This window comes from Phoenix dactylifera, chromosome 5 (genome assembly GCF_009389715.1).
Source record: "Phoenix dactylifera cultivar Barhee BC4 chromosome 5, palm_55x_up_171113_PBpolish2nd_filt_p, whole genome shotgun sequence".
Lineage (NCBI taxonomy): Eukaryota > Viridiplantae > Streptophyta > Magnoliopsida > Arecales > Arecaceae > Phoenix > Phoenix dactylifera.
In genome coordinates, this window is record NC_052396.1 from 2,206,828 (window position 1) to 2,229,637 (window position 22,810).

At 37.7% G+C, this 22,810-nt stretch overlaps 1 protein-coding gene across 2 annotated transcripts; it reads right to left on the reverse strand.

Moving 5' to 3' along the window:
* Positions 1 to 219: 219 nt before the first annotated feature.
* LOC103703986 (phosphoglycerate mutase-like protein 1) lies at positions 220 to 22,607 on the reverse strand. Of its 2 annotated transcripts, XM_008787093.3 has the most exons (10): positions 22,330 to 22,602; positions 20,518 to 20,579; positions 20,320 to 20,427; positions 14,446 to 14,525; positions 10,090 to 10,252; positions 9,655 to 9,729; positions 9,434 to 9,522; positions 7,599 to 7,718; positions 742 to 786; positions 220 to 667 (listed from the first exon to the last, which is right to left on the reverse strand). In XM_008787093.3, the coding sequence occupies exons 1-10, from the start codon at positions 22,493 to 22,495 to the stop codon at positions 553 to 555; spliced, it is 1,023 nt and encodes a 340-aa protein (XP_008785315.1). In that variant the 5' UTR covers positions 22,496 to 22,602; the 3' UTR covers positions 220 to 552. The 2 variants fall into 2 exon arrangements, with proteins under 2 accessions (XP_008785315.1, XP_026659205.1); XM_026803404.2 differs by lacking the exons at positions 220 to 667; positions 742 to 786 and adding an exon at positions 911 to 4,287 and having other exon boundaries at positions 22,330 to 22,607.
* Positions 22,608 to 22,810: the final 203 nt, after the last annotated feature.

Sequence of the window (22,810 nt, forward strand, 5' to 3'; positions counted from 1 at the left end):
GACCTCCTGCTACCTGCCCCTCAAGCAGTGCTCTAAATGCAACCACTTGAGTCCCAACCGAGATGCTGGAGCAATTCTTCGCACAATGTCATGCACCACACTTTCAAGGACACAGAAGCTTTTACTTCGCCCTCCAAAGAAGCAATTGTAGTTGATACAATGTTTCATGGATACAGAGATATCCATGAACAGGTAATACGATGATTTATGGATCCATCATTCGTGAATTGACTACTTGTATCACATATATATGAAAATAGGAATAGTTATTCAACTCCGATCCTCCCAATTAAACATTTGGGACATCACTTCATTTTTTACATCATATTGATCAATGCAGCTTCCCTATTCAACTTGGGCATAACTTTTTCTGCAAACTCCGCATAACAATAATCGCAAGTAACCGCTCTCACGGAATCATTCATGTTAAAAAATGAACTGTGTCTTCGTTTTGTTTTGTTCAATTCATTTCGCAGTATATTGTTGTCAAATGATGTAAGCACAAGACTCAGTACCTCATTACCTGGCTATTGAGGCACAAAAATGAAATACCTAATTCATGCCACCTTTCTCAGGGTGCTTCTCATGAGCAACATCACTTGGAAGATCGAGCCCCTGCGGAATCCTTCCAGGAAAATTGCTACTTGAGGAATCTTGCCCAAGCATACTGCAAACAGCAAGTTGGCTAATCAGCCTGATGTGATTAATGACAAAGCTTAAACTCTGGCATAAAACCCTCACCTTCTGTCAAACAACACCATTGACCGGAGCTCGCAATTGGCAAAGCTGCATAACCATAAAGATGTGAATAAACCAAACCAACAACCGAAAGACGGATACTTTTTGTTTTTTATTTTTATTTTTTGGCTTGTTGCAGGCAGATAGAATCTTATAAGAATATTTTTTTAAAAAAAAAAAATCAATAACTGCTGCTGAGCATGGTCAGCAGAAACTTGGTTCACGTGAAGTCAAACAACTTTCCTTTTCCACTAGAGATAATTTTGTGAAATAACCACTTCTGGACTATTGACCACTTAATCAATATATTTGACCTCATAAGAATATGCATAAGTAGTCAGATAATCATAAGTTAGACTATCAAATAAACTGGGTACTAATTCCTTCACTCCTTGCAAAGCATCAGTAAAATATTCATTGATTAGAGATATGCTACGTTCTTCCAATTGGGTATCTCGGTAGTCAAAGATGGTAAAAATGGTTGCTGAACAATTAATCACCAGAAACACACAGACACACACACACACACACACACACACACACACACACACACACACAGACACAGAGAGATGCTATTGTGTGCTCGGATGTACTAGAAAATCAGTACACCCCCTTCAAAATCAATGATGGGCCATCCAACTTCAAGATCCAAATCGTTGAACATCATCCACACCACAAAATAGGCCTGGAAACTAAAACTCATATGTTTTGGTGGTCTGTAACCTAATCATCAAGTAGATGTCAGAAAGAAGGGTTTTAGTAGCATACTACTATTTTTTCTCATGATCTAATCATCGAGACCTGGTGAAATTAAATCTATCCATGTTTTAAGATACATAGATCATGAGTCATCAAGTGGATTTCAATTTATGTGCCCTATTATGTATGTTACTACATTAATATAATTGATAACATCAATTCTGACACCTACTTGCTGATTAGATTAAAGACCACCAAAATGTATGAATTTTGGTAAATATTGTAGATCATGTTGAATGGTTTAAATCTTGAACTTGGATAGCCCATCATTGATTTTCAAGGAAGTGTGTATTAATTTCCCGGTATACTAAGTAGACAATACATATCCCATATATATATATGCATGCTATGCTTTAATCACACAATAATAAATAAAAATAATGTATTGAAACAACATCTAATTAGGATCTTTTTTAATCAATAAGGGCAATAGGTGGTTGCATCGGCTACCTAGGCTTAGCCAGCCACCTGCATTGCCTATGGTTGACTGCCAGTGGAAAACCAAGTAGCCTGGGCCATTTTGGACTGTTATGGGACAAGCAAGGATATTAGGTTGAACCAAGAAAAGTTGAACCGAGCCGAACTGGCCGGTTCAGCCCGAACTAAGCCGACCCAATCTCTGACCAGGTCGGTTCGACAATAGAAAACAGTTCCGGCCCCTAGAAGGTTGAACCTAATTGGCTCTAGCCGGAACCGGCCGGAATCGGCCAGCATCAGATGGAACCGGACAGTTCCGTTTGGTTCGACTCAATTCGAACCAGTACGGGTCTCAGTACCGGTTCGACAAACATTGGGTTGAACAAGTCAGAGTATTGATCATGTTAGGATAGTCACATAAGATGCAACTTCTTGTTTTAGTAATTCTTAGATTATTTATCATTTAATAAATTGCTTATTGCATTTCTTTGTGTCATTTAGTGTGGTTTTTAAAACAATCAATTTCTATAGTTGTATAATTTGTAGGCAAAATAAATCTTTACTGGTTTGCATTACAAGTATCCTAAAATAATTGCAAAACTCCTTTGCTTCCTTTAATTTCTTGTCATTTAGTTTTAATTTTCTAATTCGTTATATGAATTTAAATTATTTTTAATTTTTGATACAATCTATTACTATGTCCACCCAACGAGTAATCATTGTGGTCCCTGGCTGCGAGCATACTGCAACCAACCTTTAAATCACATGTGTAGAGATAAAGATGTAGTAAAACTCTTGTGATGTGATGAACAATAAAAGGAAGAACATGATTTATATGTAATATCTTAGAGGGAAGCAAATTAAAAGTAAACTGGAAATACAACCTGCTGGTCCTAATCATATACATCTATAAGAGATCTTAAAATAGCACTCACATAAAGCTTTACATATAAGCAGATTGTGAATTAACAGGCCACTTAAATTGTTACAGAGATGTTTAAATATCTAGGCAGACTAAAGCCAGCTAAGGTGATTGACCCCAAGACAATAATCCATAGAAACCATGCTCCGGCTCAGTTTAGGGGCTTGCAGGATGGGTCCAGGCCTAACCAGAAAATCCGGGGAACAAGTTTGGGCTAAGCTTGAGCTTAGTTTTTGACTACTTTCTGCCATAAATTCAGGCCAAAATACCCAAATATATGGGAAATGACCTGGCCATTTGCTTAAAACCACAAGCTGAGATTGCTTTATAGAATAGATTCCCTGTTGAGTATTAACCCACCCTATTCTGCTTTGCCCTAGAAGGAAAAAAAAACTCATGCCAAACCTTTACCCTGCTTTCTTTTCAGATTTCTTTATCTTTGCTTCGGCTCTTGGGACTAGGTTTGCCGATTGGCAACGCTCCTCTCTATATACATTTAATCACAGAAACAGTGGAAAATGTTGCCTGGGCACTTTCAATTTTTTGAATTCTATAGTGCTGGAATTTCCAGCAGCTGGACACTCAGAGAAAAGCACTACATGCTTATTGATGCTCCACACATAATATTCTGCCCATGCAGCCAGAAGAGTTGGCATTTGACAGGGTTTTCTGTCAAGTCATATCAGAGAACACTCCAATGCAAGTGATAGCATTTAGTGCTTTACAATTGCAAGTGCCTAATAATATTAGAATAAAGTGTTTAGACGCTTCCAGTTGATTATTGCCTTTTCCAGTCAAGTATCAACTTTTCTTTCTTTGATATTATGTGACAAAAGACCAATTTTATTTATGAACAGTATCAATAAAGTATAATTGTCCTTGTGCGTTGATTATTTATATGTTATTTTTTAACATTCTAATACTGTAGAAGTTTCCTTAGGCCTGCATAATTTGACTTTTGAGGTCAAAGCATCAGATACACCCATAATAATTGGACACTAGCATCTGTGCCAAGTATCTAGATAATGCTAAGTTACCTTATCATCACCTTTGTATTTATGAAATTACTTCCAGAAGAAACAAATATGTCCTATTTTTTCCTTGTTTCATGTACTTTAAAATTTCAAAATCTAGGTTTCAAGGTTTACAAAAAAATTGCAGTTTGTTGGTTAGATATAATTTAGGATCTGACATTGCGTTGTTTATTCATAGTTTCAGACTCCTTCCCTTCCTCTGAGATTCCTCTATGTTTTTGATGCTTAGTTCTTGTAAGCCAAACCATCTCCAAGCCCTCTCCAAGCCCAAGCTTCGACAATGTTTGAACAAGTCATTACTAGTTTAATGCTTGCAGGCTCATTTGAATTGGGACTGAGCTGAGGCTTGATGCCTTTGTTATTGGTTCAAGCCCAGGCAGAACTTGATTTGAGCTCACCCTGATCCCGTGATAACCCCTAAATCGAGGTAAAGCTTAATAAGTTAAAATGAAGGAAATTATACAAGTTAACACAGGATATTGTCAATCTAAGAGTAAGATAAGCATATTCGGAATACTCTGCAGTGCCAATGCTCAACTTGGGTAAGCGATTTCTCCAACCTATATCAATAAAATGCAGTGGTGAATAAATACTTTGCTCTCATTTTATGATGCATGCCATTTATTTTCTCTCTTCGACACTGTATGGAGGGACAATTAATTATGCACTTTTTACAAAAGTTGTTAGATAGCCCAGCCAAACCTATGCAATGGACCTAGCTTATCACCCAGGCAATAGTTCAGGTGATAGATTTAATACAAATTTTATTTACCTTCTTAAACAGATTTACATACAACCTTAATAAATTAACATTTTAAGATGCCTTAAGGCATACACTATGAATGTAAACAATCAAAACCACTCAAAAGATGTATTGTAGTTCGCAAAACTTATAAAACGAGTACTCATGGCTAAGAAAAAAAATTAGAAGTGATACCATATATCATTGTTGTCTTAGATTTAATGATAGAGATTATCAAGCTTCCTTAACCACCCATCTTGTTGGAGGTTAGAGCATGGTCGAGGATTTTGAGTGTGAAACCTTTCGGACTCGTTTGGTTGGCAGAAAGAATTTCTCCTCGTTGAAATACTTTTAATGGAAAGCTGATGCCTAGGTATATGATGCTTGGAAAAGTGGTTGTCACATGTTTGGTAAACCATGGAAAAGCGGGACATTCCAAATTGGTTTATGTTTGGTTGAGCATCTACTTTTCTAGAAAAGTTATGTAAAATACCTATCATGCCCTTAATAAAGGAAAAGACTTTATACCATTTTATACAATTTTATCTAAAAGCTTAAAAGCACTTTTGGCCAAAAAAAAAAAAAATATCCCAATTCCCATCCAGTGGGAAAGTGCCTTTCCCATATCCCACGTGAGTTTTTCTTTCCCATGAAATATAAAAATCTTATTCCCATAAAAAAGTTACTTTCTCATCTATCTCCTTTGAAAACTCCAACCAAACATATAGGCATTTCTCCATTTTTCCGTTGACCATACCTTACCCCTCCTCTTTCTGTGAACCAAACGAATCCTATATAGTTTCATTTGACATCTAAAGTAAAAGGTCTTTTTTCTGCCCCCCCCCCCCTCTCCAATATAATATTATATATATATATATATATATATATATATATATATACACACACACACAAAATCTTAATTTCAATTTGGACCAATTTGTTTCACTGCCTAGCAAGTTAGCATCCATGAGTTGTTTATTTAAAAAAAAAAAGAAAATACTTGCAATATATATAGGATGGAGCATGGTCAAGGATTTTGAATGTAGGGCCTTTCATGTTTTTATTTGACATCTAAACTTACATTTTTTTTTGGCAAAAAAATATGCAATCTTAATTTTAATTTGGTCCAATTTCAAGTATTTGACTTCCTTCCTATGAAGTAAGCATCCATGAGTCACTTATGACAACAAAATTGCAAGAAAATACTTGAAATATATGGTTCGTTGATATATGACGTTTGTAAGTTGTATCTAAAAGCAATCCATTTTGACCAAGGGTGATCTCAAACCACTCCTTTTCTGAGTGTCAGGTGGTTCCAGCTCAATATCAGTTAGTTCAGGCCAAAATCCTTTTAAAAAACTATATTCTTTGTTAAATAACATTATAAGTATTTGGGTTCTATCTCTTCTATATTAAAAATAATAATCTTTGGAGGCCCCTATTACATATTTTCAACAAATAAATGCAAGACACCATTGTTCACAATGGTAACACTTTAATTTATAGAATATAAATACAATTTGTATTTATATCCATTTAGCTAATAGCCACTGAACCTTAAAAATATGACAAAGAAATGGCCAAACTTAATAATTGTTTGCAAGTTGTACTGAAAAATGATGAGGAAGAAGCCTCATACATTGGTCACTAAAAAGCTTTATAATTGTTCAGCATAATGAATTTTCAATCAGTTGAAGGTTAGTAAATAAAATAATACCAATATACTTTATAAATTTCACTTATGTACGATATCAGCTTCAAAGATTCAACTTAAAACTACCCAAACTACTAGCCGATGATGGGAGAGGCGGAGGTGTAGACTTCGTCATCAGAGATCATGAGTAGCGGGGGGTCAGCGGATCTTCGACTCCTCGGTGGTATGTGCTGAGCTTATGAGCCGCCTAGAAGGGCATTTTCTATGCTGACGGATACTAGATACAGACAGGCTCATCCTCGAGAGCGACTCGGTTACAGTGATTAATTGGATCCGGGGTTGGGATCGTGCAGGCAAGGGCAGGCCGCTACTACTTGACATTCGCGAATTATTGCAGGAGTGTGGTGCCCACCAGGCCACACATGTCTATAGGGAGACAAATGGTGCAGCTGATTAGGTTGCTTCCTATGCGGCTCACCATTCGGATGGTTTTATTTGGAGAGAGCGTGACATAGTGCCGAGTGCTTTATCTGCTTTGTTGTTTTCGGATTTTGTTGGCTGCATCCACACCCATAGGGTGTGAGCCGCCGTTGTACCACCCAAAAAAAATAAAAATAAAAATAAATAAAAAAGAACTACCCAAACTACAAATAAATAAGTCATATAACAAAATATTCTAAATCTTGTGTAATAATTTTTCTTAGCTTCTTTTATTTACATTCCACATTTTTATGCCTTTTGATATTTTCTGATTTTCTTGATCAAAACACCAAAACTTGAAGGGAAACTGATAAAACCAGAACTCCACATGCCCAAACAAAACTAAGATCAAGTTTGATGCATACATATACATATATATATATATACACACACACATACATGTATATACGTTTGTGTATGAACGACCATGCGCGTGTGCATTTGTTATCTTTTTGGCAGGATGAACGATATAAATATTTGTTATTTGTACATATATATCTATATGCATAATGAGAAATAAATATATTTACATAATCATACACATGATGGTCCAAGTTAGTGTCGCCTGGGCATCTTTGAAGCATGTCATTGCCATAGTATACATGCATTATAAAGAACGTTAAGAATGGTGATTCTACCTAATTTTCCCTTCCTAATTAATTTCTTTCTACTATGTTTTTTGTTTTTCCATACTCCTAGTTTAGGATCACATCATTTAGCATGTGTTCTTGAAAACCATGTAGAAAACCAAAAACTTGAAGTTTGAAATAAAAAGCTTGTGCTACTGAAAGAAAGATAAACTTAATATTGTTACACAAATGTAAAGATAAAAATGTCTCGATGGTCACTTACTGCTTGCTGATTTCCTTTTTAATGACAGGATGACAATCATTCCCAAACATATTCAAGGTATGGAACAAAAATCCACTATGCGTAACAATAGCTATCTCCTTCTCTTTTCGTGTCCACAACCTGGAAAAGAGTGAAAGCATGATCAACTTTATATAGTATATATTGCAATACTTCTTTTTTTTCAAAAGGATTGTATTTTCCTGAAAGATCATGGGACAAAATATTTAATTAAGCTATAAACAATAATAGACATAACCAAGACGTTGCCGTACCAACCAGTACTGCCCTATACCGATCGTATCATACCGTACTACTAAGGCACCAATATGGTACTGATATTCAATTTAACATACAAGCCAAACCAATCTGTACTAGTTCGAACCGAGCGGAACCAACTTGTACCAACCCATACCGTCCATTTTTTTGTAGTACCATGTCTGGGAGTGAGAAAAAGGTATTGAGAGCCTATCCCAGTACGGGATGCATATTATACCATACCAACCATATCATACCAAACCAGTGATGTACTGGTACAGATCTCGGCATTAGTTTTGCGACCTTGGACATAACTTTATCTAGAGGAAGACTTCATCCCGAATGTTAGACTACAAGGAACAATGTTGCAATTCCTCATACATTGTAGATTTTGTGAGTACAAGGCAGTCTTTCCAAATTTTGCTTTCCATAGTGTTTTAGAGAGAGAAAAGCCAAGAATGCAGTGATATAAAAGGAGAGTTTGTTTATTAGTTCACTTATTCTCTAGTCAGAATCTTATGTTCCATTGCATGTGCCCAGAAAAGTCAAGAGACCATCAACTTTAGATTGGAATCTCTCACGTACTTCCCAAGCTTATTAGATACATTTTGCTAGAATCTTGGCTCACTAGAATTCATGGTTGACAAAAGTTAAAAGATGTTAAAATAATTATTAACTGAAACCTCCAATAGCACAAATAAGGTACTAAAGAATGTTTTGTCAGTAAAATATAAACAAAAAACACAATTGCAAAAAAGGTCTGGATAAGCTACATCTAATTAAAGATGGATTCTGGAGGAAATATAAAACACGAGAAAAGTCACATATAAACCATACCCCCTTCATATATGGATAATCAGGCAAGTTTTGATTGGTCTTCGGAAGCTTAAATATAACCTGTGACTGGCACATTTAAATAGTGTTCCAGATCATCATCATATTCTCCTCAATTAAATAACATTTTCAATTAGTAACCATTCATCCTGAGCGAGCTCTAACCCCCATTCCATAATTCCCAACCAGAAATCATTAGCACCATCCAGAGCAATGTACTGATGAAAAGTGAAAATACTAGACAAGATGCATTTCTGGAAAAATTGATGTTTAAAGCAAAGGGAACCAGGAAATGATAGTGATGCCTTGTGGAATAAATGGTTCTCAGATAAGAACCAATCACAATTGCATTGGGTGCTGAAATTGGCATAAGTCTCAAATTTATATTGTTAGTATTCTCCATCATAGCTAAAGGTGAAACATTGAGCAACCCGCGTTCTGATAAAAAATGAACAGATATAAGCAAAGCATCTAGCTTTAATATTTATGATTTAATGAACTACAAATAGAAGTGCTAAAACCATAAGATAGCTACATCTCGGAACAATGATATATTTCTACCTGAATTGCCAGAAAATAACAAACTGATAATCAGCATAAAGATTTTACTGTTAAATGCATTGCTCTAAAAGCAGGAAAGAAACTACTTTATAAGCAGTATATATATAAATCTGATGTGATTATTAACAGTTAGTTGTGCTTTTAATATTTTCCTTAAAAAATTAGCTTAACCTAAAAAACAGTACCAGTTAATAAATTTCATTCCCCTAGCAGCAACCTCTTCATTTGCCTCTCTTATATCAGCTTTCCAAAGAATGTCTTCATTATTTTCTATCTGGAAAAGAAAGTCCAAATTTATCCATAATGCTTTAATGAAGAATTATCTTCACAAAATATCATAGGTAGACCAATGTAATCTAATATAATACTAAAAATGAAACATGAGTTCACAATATGAGGTACTAACCAAAGAAAAATCAATTGCAGGAAAAAGATGGCGATACTCGCTTATACTTCTTCTCTTATCACATGGGTGTACTCCCTGCAGTCAACATAATTGAGAAAACCAGGGTATCAACTCTTTGTAATAAATCAGAAAACTTATAAATAGAACATCATATTCTTCATCCACATAAAAAGTCATATAAATGACTAACTAATCATCATTCTCTTACATCCCCAGGAAAACCATCTGCTCTTTTGTGCAGTTTATAGCTAAGAACTTAAGTAAAATAAATTACTGGTAGAATAATTACAAATAAAAGAAAAAGATATCAAATTTGGCCCTCCTGTACGTGAGTCATGCATTACACCTTTTACAAAGATCAATTTATGACCAAAAGGACAGGTTGTAAATGCAACAACAACTTCAGACAAAATGTCAATAGAAATCAAGGCATACCAAGTGTTCTCGACAATATTCCACTGCCATCAAAGGTGGACAATTCAAACTTGAAATTGCAGGACGGCGACTATTCCCAGCATTTGCAACCATTAGTGGTGGCGCACTTACACCATCAGCATAGCTCTCCCCTCCGAACACCCCTGCAGCAGTTTGCATTGTCCTGTAAATTACTAGTTTAGATACATTACCTTGATACATTCTTGAAAATAGTAAACGCAAATGACTAAGTGAAAACCAAAAGGGAAACTACTAAGGCCTACATGCACCAAGATTTCTTAATCCTTTATTTTCAATTTGATCTAGGCAGTGTTATGATGACCAGAAAACTACAACAAGTGAATTATGCCTCCAGGAAAAGATGGAAAAACAAAAAAGGCATCTTGAAGATGGCAACATGTCCAAAATGTCCAACCACACAGTGACTAAAAGTGCAAGATCGAAGAGAAAATACATCTCTTCCAATTGTCTACAACATACAAAATCATCTTAGAGGCACCCTTCCTACTCTGCCTTGACACTAAAGCCTAATACAAGGCAATTTATAGACCAAGCTAACATCGATTGGAAACTCTTGACATTAAGGCATTTAACATACTGATCTCAATAACAAGCTATCTCAAAGTGAATGTAGCATCCTTTTAAATCTCCAGTAAATTAGTTGGTTGAGTATGGGTTATATTCAAGGCCACGTATCAGACCTTTCACAATTTTTAAATCATTATTTTAGATTAAACCATTGCATCATGGCTTTATAAGACCCACTGCTAGCCTGGACAGTTTATGCCTATTCCATGTGGTTTAGCTGAGTGGTTGCCCATCGTGAAATTATTTTCAACTTCTTTAGAAACCTACACACTTCAGACATGTAGCATTTTTAGCCAATGATTAAAATATAATTTCACTCTTTACTATACCTTATGGTTAAGTAGGACCAAGATGGAATACATGGAATGTAGTTTTGGTAAAATTAGATAAAGAGACGAAGCTGGTGTGAAAATTGAGGATCATCAAGTTTCTAAGAGTGATCATTTTAGGTATCTAGGATTGATTATTTATATGAAAGGAAAGATTGAAGAGGATGTTATCCATAAGATTAAAGCAGGTCGGATAAAACGAAGTACAACTAGAATATTATGTGATCATAAAATACCTACCAAGTTGAAGAAAAATTTTATAGGACAACCATATGACCAGCTATGCTTTATAGTATAGAATGTTGGGCAATTAAAAAAATAACATATGCACAAGATGAGTGTCGTTGCAATGAGAATATTGAGATGGATGTGTGGTAATACAAAAAAAAAGATAGAATAAGAAATAAAGTGATTCGTAGAATGGTAGAGGTAGTATCAATTGAGGACAAACTGAGAGAAGGATGACATAGGTGGTCGGGGTGTGTTCACCATAGGCCAAGGGATGCAACGATATGAAGAAGTGATTTGATACATGTAAAATGAAAGAGAGGTAGAGTTAGACTAATAATCACATGGGATGAAGTAGAAGGGCATGATATTGCTATATCTTTCAAAAAGTGTGGCCCTAAACGGAGGAAAATGGAGGGAAAAAATTCATATAGTTGACCCCAACTAGTTTGGGGTTAAGGCTTAGTTTATTTGAGTTGACACTGTACCTTATAATACAAAGTTACAAACCATCCTATTGACAAGTGGGAGCTGAACTGGTGTGCATGGTGTATTGATATATAGTGTAGCAGCCAATCTGGTAACACAACATACAAATGAAAAAAGCTACACTATAACTTGTATCAGCTTGGGTTCCTTTGACTGAACCTAACCATCCCAAACAGCATCTCTTTCATTTAGGATGAAATGGATCAGCATGCCCTCTCCTTCAATCAATTTCTTTTTGGTCTTGTGAAAACCTACATCAGTAAGATTTTCATTCAATGACATGTGGCACATATTGGAATTGCGGCTGGAAGCGGGTTGGGTCAGGCCGCTCGACATCCATGCCTAAGTTCAACCTGAAATTTTTTAGGATTAGGGCTAAGCCAAAGCCTGAAAAATTTCTAAATCGGGTCCAAGCCTGACCTAAGCCCAGGACCAAAACCCGAACAAACCACACTTAATAGGAGCCCAAGAGGGCCTGACTTGAGCCTAGACTCGAGCTCAGCAACCTCCACCTAACAGCCATGTACAAGACAAATCGGGATGGAGCCATTAACAAGGTCCACGAAAAGGTGTAGAAAGCCCATGAGGGTGGCAGCGGAGATGGTGCCAGGGAGGTGCTTATGAGGGGTTTGGGAGAAGTGAAGGGAAGAGACTAAGGAGCGGAGGTGGAGGGGATTGGTCCTAAGGTTTGGGGCATCCAGGGTTGGGCAACAGAGGTGAGAGAGTCAATCTTGAGAGCAAAGGAAGTGATGTCAGAATTGTGGACAACAATGACAAGGTGGGTGAAAGCAAAGATGGGGGAGAGCTGCCGAACAGCAAACACAAGCCAGGGAGAGGGCTTGGCATAGGATGTTGAGGTGGTTGGGGAGCGAGCAGGGAGCGGAGGGTGAGGTGGGGAGGTAGAACATGGGTATGGAGAGACAGAGGCAACGAAGAGTATGGGAGGGATAACAAAGAAAAGTGGAAGAAAGGTGGAGAGAAGTGGGAGTGGGTACTGAGTCAGGCGTGGGGGTATGGGTTAGGGTTAGGGTTAGGGTTGGGGTGGGTGGGCAAGCATAGTCAGGTCGGGCACTAATTTAGGCCTCCAGCCATGCTTAGGTCGGCCGATTTTTTTATTCAGGCTCTACAACCTGAGCCAAGCTTGAGCCCAATTCGAATCATTTCAGTCTTTCAAATCAGACCCAAAGCCCGACATGAAGCCATCCTGAGCCCTTTTCTAGCCCTAGGTGAAATATAGTTGGTCATATGTAACTATTTAACGAAGTCAAATCATGTAGAATGCATATTCCTATAATAGACATATCATGGCAAACCCCATTGTTGCTAGATGTCATCCTTGTGTGTAGCCTTGCAAAGGCTACCCATTCTAGCATCATACACTATCATTATCTTTTTCTTCCTCATTCCCTCTACCTTTGCATAATGACCCATTTGGTACATGGACAATAAATTGATCCATACTCGAAATTCTTTATGGATCTATCATTGGACCTATACCCAGCCCAATAGTCTAAGGTGCAGCTCAGATCCGGGTCACTTCTAGATGTCTGGGTGCATGTGACAGCCCTAATAAACACAAACACAAATACAATACACAATATTCTTATCTTTACATTAAGATAATTACCTTTTAAATTTACTGCTCAAATTTAGATGGCAGTGGGAGGGGCTTTAGATAAAGCGATTTTGACACCAACAATGTGCTTGTAATGTTGTACCAACTAGTCTTTCCCAGGTAATATTACAAAAATTGAAAATCATAAATCTAAAGAAAGAAAGAATTCTGAATTTTACGAAGGGCAAAATGAAGAAAGAAGAAAAGGAAGGACATGAGAATTTATGTACAAATTTCAGTAGGGATGAAGGAAAAAAGAAGAATAGAAAGAGGAACAAAACCGACAATCATCCCAATGCCCAGGTATGCATATCATCACTCTCTTTTTGCTTTTTTTCACTTGTCCGCCACTTCAGTGAGAAATTTTTTTTCCCATTACATAAGTATTCTTGCTTAAGTCTTGAGATATTATATGCTATATAGCTTTCTTCTTCTGGTTGTTTTAATAACTATCATCTCAACTACTAAGAGATTAATTCTTGCTAAAATTTACTAAGAGACTAATGAGGGAAGCAAAGACATGTGCATCTCAAACTTATTAAAGTTGTAATAGCGTTCTTTAATGCCACATAATAACTATGTATTACACATAAATGACAAAAAGCAAATAAAAAAAAATTCTATTCATGAATTTCATGTGGAAGATTTATCATTGCCTCCCTCAAGCAGGAACCTGACTCACCACTGTAATTAAATGAGTTCAGAAAATTTTAAGCACCAAATACAATAGAGTTCATTATATCACTATCATCCCATGCCAAACTATGTGGTAAAAGATTAGTAAGCTAACGGTGGAGGCCAGTAGCAGTCATATATATGCCAATACAAGATAGTTGATGCACAAAAAAGAAATATCTAGTGATTTAGAATCCAACATAACCATATATAATTCTTTTCATTAAAGATGCTATAAGCATTTTGAATTTAAAAAAAAAATCCAGAAAGTTTAACATAATTAATATAGTAACAGTTTTAAAATACAGCACATACATGTCTATATATTTGATGTTGAGCAATTATCTTAAAAAGCGCATAAAAGACTGCTAAAATCAGAGCCAGAACTTTATATATTTTATAATACTAAAAGAATGTAGACAAAGATCATACCTTAGCAATGGGGAAGTGATAACCAAATCGATCTTCCTAGCAAGCCCACATGCATGGACATGCTTGCGCAAATTATCAACCTATTACAGTGGCATGTAATCATGCGCAAGCATTTAGCAAAGAATAAGCAAGAATTACATAACAAGTCAATCAAGCACATTTTACATTTTTAAGCAAGTTGTTTGAATAAATTAAGCTAACATGTTAAACCATAAGCATAACCATTAAGCCGAAACCCAACTATTTGGTGGGGGCTTTATGAATCCTACTGAAGCACTCGTTACTAAGACTGAATGATCCAATATGAGAGACAATCTATCATGTTTGGCCTGCAAATGGCCCACGCTACCCATGTGGGGGTCATGCCAAGACACCGTCCATCAGACCAAAGATGACTTGCACACCACCAAGCTAAAGGGATGGGCATCAGATCAACAATAGCACGATACTTCGCATAGTAAGAATCCTATATTAAGTATTCAATATGTCAAATCATAAGAAATCGATTCAGATTTTAGTCAGAAATGGAATTAAATCTAGTTGGTCGGGAACAAACAGCAGCCAAAATATTGTATCACCAAACATATTCAGTGATTAGTCAGGAATTGAGCAAAACCACCGGTTAGCTTATTAAACAAGCTTACAACTTATTAAGGATCTCAAGAATCACAATCTGGACAAGAAAGCCATGTTCCAAGTTCTAAGAAGCCCACATTCCCAGAAATTATGATTTTGTCAATCCATCCATAAAAGTCCCAATTTTTTGGCGAATTTTGCTATCAACTTAGAGTTACTTTTCTATATTTGAAAAGTCAATTAAGTCCTTGCAGTATAAAGGCCTTTAAATCTTGATCTTTTCATCATTTAACACAGCAAAATTCTTTGGGTGCAAGCAACATTATCTCATGTGGCCTGAGGGCAAATAGTTTCACGGTGCAAAGCTGCAGATTTCCACTAAAAAAGCCTTCATGCAATGTCTTGAGCAACTCACAAAGAGCAACCTAAAGCAAAGCATACATAAACCAGCAATATCGAGCATGGCCAAGAGTATGTCTCAAGATTTAAAGTATCGGTATTGATACCCATACCAGTAGGTTACGAGAATGGTATAGTACCGACACATGGCATGTCTCTTGGTGTTCGGACAGCAAGATAAAAAAAGAGAAAACCATGTGATGGTAAATGGAGGGTATGCTAGTACCGGTGTTTTATCAATATGATTAGGTACAGACAGCAAGAACCACTTGTATGTAAATCCCTGGTACATCTTGTATCAATCTAAATAAGTTTACACTTGTCTTAAGGGCCTAAATTTTCATGCATAGTGTAGGACAAACTAGAATATCATAAAGGCTCATGTGATGGCAATTGGCAAATGAATAGATTGAAAAAAAAAATGTCTATTTACTAGAGATGCCATAGATTGTCTTGCAATGGTGGAAATTAGACTTCTTGTGCTTATATTTGTTCCGGGGGGGGGGGGGGTCTTGAATTCTCATGTGATGGCAAATGAATAGATTGAAAAAAAAAATGTCTATTTACTAGAGATGCCATAGATTGTCTTGCAATGGTGGAAATTAGACTTCTTGTGCTTATATTTGTTCCGGGGGGGGGTCTTGAATTTAGTCCCACATCGGCTAGTAGCGGAAAGGTTCTGTGCCTTAAATGAGGGATGGAAATCCTTTCCTCTCGAGGCGCCTTTTGAAGGGCAAAACCGTGAAGGCAGTGGTCTCCCCCCGTCTGCGCTGGACGCGCGGGCCGGAGCGCCCAAAGGGCAATGGTCTCCCCCCGTCTGCGCTGGACGCGCAGGCCGAAGTGCCCAAAGCGGACAATACCTCGGGAGGAACGCAGTCCTCTTTCTCTGGTAGCTTAATGTGGGCTATGCTGTTGTGTGAGGCTCCGGCCAAAGGCCGTCCCTGCAACAGATGGCGCGCCAGGTAGGGGGCGCCTCCTCCCACTATTGACTACCCCTCAGGACTGCGGAGGCTCAAGAACCTTCCCACTAGGGGGGCTATGTTGGGGGGGGGAGGGGGCCTTGAATTTAGTCCCACATCGGCTAGCAGCGGAAAGGTTCTGTGCCTTAAATGGGGGATGGAAATCCTTTCCTCTCGAGGCGCCTTTTGAAGGGCAAAACCGTGAGGGCATTGGTCTCCCCCCGTCTGCGCTGGACGCGCGGGCCGGAGCGCCCAAAGGGCAGTAGTCTTCCTCCGTCTGCGCTGGACGCGCGGGCCGGAGCGCCCAAAGCGGACAATACCTCGGGAGGAACGCAGTCCTCTTTCTCTGCTAGCTTAATGTGGGCTATGCTGCTGTGTGAGGCTCCGGCCAAAGGCCGTCCCTGCAACAATATTTAATAATCTTTTTGTTCTTATTCATCTGATTTATTCTGTAGGAATTTGAAAAGAATCTCGCAATCCATGGTTCTAACCACAACGGTATCCAAGCTGACCCTCTCCGTGGCTTGAAAACATCTCTTGAGTTTGTTTCATTCTAGAACTAATTAAGAAATAAACATGAATTGCTTTCTTGATATCAACACAATAGTGATAGATTGTATTCAGAACAATTATATAAATTACCATAAGAAAGTCCATTTATTTGACTCCACCTTGTCCTTGCTAATGAGACTTCCAAATCCCAAAATCATTATTATCATGTTAAAGAAGAAATTAAGACACCTCTAGTTATCCTCCTTTTCATAGATTAACTATAGATTCCTATGCTATATATACATATTCATTAAAGCCAAGTTCTTTGAGTCTTACAGATAACCGTTCATGAAACAGATTTTACAGTTGAATTATGGGCAAGTTTACTAGTAAGTCTAATTTCATGGTAGGAAAATGGATTAGGATGAACTTGAATTTGAACATAAACATGGTACTAGACTACTAGTCAATTAAAGTTTTAGCGAGGAGAACTTGACAACCCAAAGCCCTTAAAAAAATTTCAGATACATCCAGAAACATAAATCCATTGTCTATCATACCATCCTAACCGCTTGGTTTGGGGTGTATCAAACTATTCCAATGCAAAACCAGGACGGTACAGCAATACGGGGCAGAACAAGCCTCGAACTGACCTGAACTGAGCAAAATCGCCCGATTCTGCTCTCCCAATAATAAGGGGGGAGATGCAGAGAAGGCCTCCCACGTCTTCTCAACTCTCCGAACTTTTTTTGTCATTTTCATCAAAAAATGCCTAAGGGCAATTTCAACTCGAATTTCATTTAAAATCCCTCCAAGATCATGTAAATCTTCCTCCATCTTTTTTTTTCAATTTTGAAGCGAAAAATAGGCCAAAATGGAGGAAATAAGGAGAGATCATGACAATTTTTGTATTTTGTCATGATTTCATGATATATTATAGATATAAGGATGATCTACACAAATTTGAAAAAATCATGAGGAATTTGTCCATTTGTAATCAAATCCTCGTGCACTCCGTCTCCTCTCTGTATTTGCTTGATTGCATTTGCAACTGAATAGTGATTTCATTTCGAGCAATTATCCAAAACCCTAAGGAGGTTGACGATCCAGGTCCTCTCGCAGATGATCTCCTTTAGTGGTTGTGGGCACAACTAATCTACCGTTGCCCTGATCCACGAGACCAATGAGCCCTCACATGACCATTTGCCTAGATCATCTCACACTACCAATGATGATGATAATGATCGTTCAAGTAGTGATATACCTGTGGCTGGAAAGACGGCAGTGGCTATAGCACGGGCGCATATAATTCACAACTCCATGGTATCGATTCACCGATAAGTCATAGTTCACTTATGCCACATAGAATAGGGATCACGATGCACAACCTAGGAGAGCATGCAAGGATACGATTACATACTAAAAATGAATCCTTGCTGTTGCCGCTGCAGATGACCTTGCACGTAGAGTATGGCCTTTAGGCATATCTGGATCCAAATCATATACTAGATCTTACTCCACACGGCTAGACTATAACCTACATGGATATCCTTCATCTGAGATATTATATTCGAGTGGTTACCACCCTCCATAGCCTTAAGCAACTTACGAGTCGGATTTCGCCGCCTTGATCTTTTGATGGCCAATCTAGAATCAAACACGGGATCAGTATTTGGGTGGCTAGTCAAGAGATGGAGGTTATGGACCACAGAGATGGATGAGATTATTTGGAAAGTTGAAGTAATATCGCAGGCCCGGACCATGACTAGGATCCCAACATCTAGGAGAAACATAGGCACTCCACAAAATTTTTGATGTGGGTACTTTGCACTTCAAATTCATTTGATATATTATATGTAAACTTAATTATACGTGCTCATGCATTCAATTATGTTACAATTGCACTAATTTATTGATTATAGCATGTTTCCTGAGACTCAAGTCCAAACTAACATAAAGACATCAAAACAACATCAAAATCCTAAATTAAATAACCACAATCTTTAAAATAATCACTAAAAATAAAAAATTGAAAAAACAAGAAACAAAAAGAATATAGTAAAATTGCATACTTTGTGTCAGTATGATACCAAACTAGTATTGACTGTACTGGTTGGACATACATTGCATAAATCAAACTAAACGAAGAAAATTGATGAATAACCATCATTCCCAGAATTAAAGGTAAATTGATTTGTTTAATTTCCTTTTTTGTATATTTAAGTTGGTGCAATGTTAGCTGCATTCCACAAATTTGGGTAAGATTGGTACAGTGCTACTTAAGACTAAGAAATCAACAGGGTAGTTTGCTTATATTCAATTGCTAAGTTGTAGTTGTACTTGTGATGTAAGTATTTTATAAGGTAGCAAGATTCATAGCTTCCAAAACATTTGATGATTAATGATGTGTCATTTAGTGTCTTAGAGAATCCACTCCATAGATGTCACCTTGATGCATGCCTGGTGGCAATACTTTACGACAAGGTCAGAGATCTATTATTTTAGCAAGTGCCATGTGTCAACTATGGCATTGGCTTTTCCTAATTAAGTATTCTTTGTTATGACCAAAGAATTTTACACTAGCTAGTGATTTTTGCAACACAACTAGTTAGATGGTAAATCTGATTGCCATCAGTATCCTTTCAACGCTCACTTACCTCTCTCTAGTCAATTAACTATTAGCAAAAATGCTTCATGGAGTCATTCTCCTTCACCCAGTTCCAACCCCTATAATCCAAACTCTAGCTCTACAATCAATGCAAGTGCTTAGATGATGACTTGTAATTTCATATATCACGAAGCCTTGAGGCTGGGAAAACAAAATTTTGGTATGACGTAAGGAAAAAAATAATGAATAGCAGAGGAGATGAACAAGCAAAGGAGTGGTGTAAGAGTGACCATAATTTTTTCATTCAGGAATCAATCACATCACATTTTTTGGATTTCATTAACCCATAATGCAACACACCTATCTGACACCAAAAAACAATAAGAAGTTCCTCATACTATGGTTGCATGAACTCCTCACAAAATATTGCTGGACACAGTTTCACATAATAAACAGCACATGACAGCTTAAAGAAACATTTGTGTCTTCCATGGTATTCTTAATTTTTTGTTAGTGATGGTGTTGCTTGGCATCAGGAAAGCCAGCACATGACTATCAAGGTTAGTGCATCAATGATTATAAATGAACTGAGCTTTGTAAATCATATTAAATGACATGACATAAATCAAACTTAATCTCTTCAATTTTAGATGTAAACATGTGTTAAACTTCTTAAAAAAAAAACAAATCAAAGGCATCATTATATGACAAATATCCAACACTTCACATGTAATTACCACACAATTTCCTCACAACAAAGTGCAATAAATTGTAAATAAAGTGCAATAAAGAACTCTGGTATATTAATCTTTTTTATGACCATGAAAAATCCGTTAATACCTGATCCCATCCTAAAGGAGTAAGGTGAGCATCAAAAAGTTCTGTTGATAAGTATGCCTTATAGTCTTTCTCACCTTCCACATTATGAATTCCCTGTGCGTGCCTAACCTACAAATGTAATTGGATTGAGAGAAATAGGTAAGAAACAAGGCTCTTTATATAAAAGCAATTGAGAAATATATTTAGATTAACACAAACCAGGTGTAGAGTTTTGCAGCGGTGCAAAGGGAACAGACTTGAACTAGCATTGTTGTCCATATCTGCAGGATTGAGTTGGGAAGCATGATTAGAGAATTAAATAAGGCAACATCCAATGTCAATTATAATACCAGTAAGAGTTTCAAGAATTGCAGGGAAAAAAAAAACATACGCTATGTCTCACCCTTAATCTAATAGATGCTCTTCACTAAAGAATGGACGAGTAATTCTCACAGAATTGAGAACTAAATTAAGAGTCCTTTAAAATATTATCCTAGATGCAATGATTAATCAGCCATGCAACTAACAAGAGCCCATGGAGAAGTGATAAAAATTTACACAAATGAATGATGGAAACTAATTTGAAGAAAAGAAGGATTCAGTTTTCAAAAATAAATCAACACTCATAAGTGTCCTAATACATTCAGAGCAACAGGATCAGCGAGCTATAGCAAATAACACTACCATACTGTTTTATGACTACACTCAATTCTTGTTGGTGTTTTGATCAAGAACTGAATGATCAAAGCAATCTGACATTTTTAATCTTTAAGAAATTTGTCTATATAAAAGAAGACACGAATTCCCCCTATTCTCCCTGCCTAAGTTGATGATAAAATACATTTCTTGGTAGGTCATCAGATAGATTAACTCATGATATCCTGCAATATATATTTCTTTCCAATTCCTTTAGTTCATGTCATCCTTTTTCGTAATCTGAATCCAAGGAAAATTCTCCTGTGTTGAATGACGGTTCTATGAGAGGACACATCCTGAAGTTCGACATTGCCCTTACCCTTATACCTAGCTGAACTACATCACCGCTGTGGAGTGGTCAAAGGATAAGGGTGGAAATTCTCGCTGCTGGGAGCTGAAGCACTATGGCTTCCTCAAAATCTGACTAAAGCACCCGATTGCAGTGATCAGTTTTCTACTCCGATTGTAGCAATCATCTCTGTGTAATTAAAACACCCAAAGCACCCTAATGAGTTGGAAAAGGGGCCTTTAAATAATAATATCAACGTATTCACACCATATTACCAGCAGATGCATTGGTGCAATGAACTCTGAGATGGGGATGAATAATCAAGGCTCCTGACAAATCACAAATGTAGCTGCGGTAAATCAACACAATCAATACAACCATAAAGACTCATCATCAAGAATCAAATACAGATGGCTTGGTCCCAAATCATCCGAACAGTCCTGCAGGACTTTAGATTCCTGATAAGTTCCCACGGATCAAGAAACATCTCATCGATCGTCGAGCACATTGTTAAACCCAAGATGCATGCAGTTATTACGGGAGATGATGATTCCCTCGATATGAACACTGAATCCCAATAATCTAATACGTTTGACTGAGCATGGAAGGAGGGGTATTGCAGCCAGAGAAGTTTGAGCGGCTGTTCTACCTCTTTCAATGTTTACGTCTTCCAATTCGTTAAAGGCGCGTCAAAGTATACATTCAAAGATCCAAGTGCTAGAGGCGCAGCCGAGTACAAAGACGTTCTACGTTGGAGAAAACAGCCCCAAGCACGCGGATTTCAGCTCAGCCGACTCGACCAATCTGATTTGACGCCCAAGTCGGCGTATAATCAAACCCACCGAACCACAACATCCAAGAAAAACGCATTCGCTAAAATCGAGAAGATACAAGCGGAAAAAGAACCATTGATCGACCAGAATCGAGGAAAAATCAGGAAAGAATTACAGGCACGTCTGGGGGAAAGAAAAGAACAAAAGAAACGAGCGAGCAAGGTAAAACGTCAAAAAGAGGAAAATAACCTTTTCTGAGCCCAGCCTTCTTACCTGAGAAGCCACAGGTGAAGCGCACGATAGTCAAGCGCCGCGACCAAGAAACAGAAGACGGAGGAGATGGACGGGACGGCAAGGGAAGAGGAACAGGTGGGAGATGGATGCGGTGGTAGTTGTCGTGGAGAGCAACAGAGGCGGCGAGGGAAAAAGAAATGGTCATGGCAATCGCCGGATCTTGGACCCCCTATTTTTATGGCTCACAATTCGAGAGTTTTCTTCCGTTTTTTACCCTCCACTCTCTCTCGCTTACGCGTCGGTGGTACGAAAGAATATCTGATACGAGACCCAAGCGGAATGCTATGCTCTCGAACCGGATATGTTCCGTCCGTTCGGAACCCAGCCTCATCCATCCAACGAAATTGGAATCTTATCTCGCGTCCGTCCCCAACCCCCAAAGCTGCGGCCTCACCCCACCACGAAGATCGACGGCCGTCAACCGGATTTGATGGCTATCAATCTCCATGATGGGACGACA

Coding starts and splice junctions, on each gene's coding strand:
- LOC103703986 (XM_008787093.3), bottom strand. CDS start 22,495: ATGACCATTTCTTTTTCCCTCGCCGCCTCTGTTGCTCTCCACGACAAC. Junction 20,428..20,517: donor GCTGCAAAACTCTACACCTG/GTTTGTGTTAAT, acceptor TTACATTTGTAG/GTTAGGCACGCACAGGGAAT. Junction 9,730..10,089: donor AATATTGTCGAGAACACTTG/GTATGCCTTGAT, acceptor TGTTGACTGCAG/GGAGTACACCCATGTGATAA.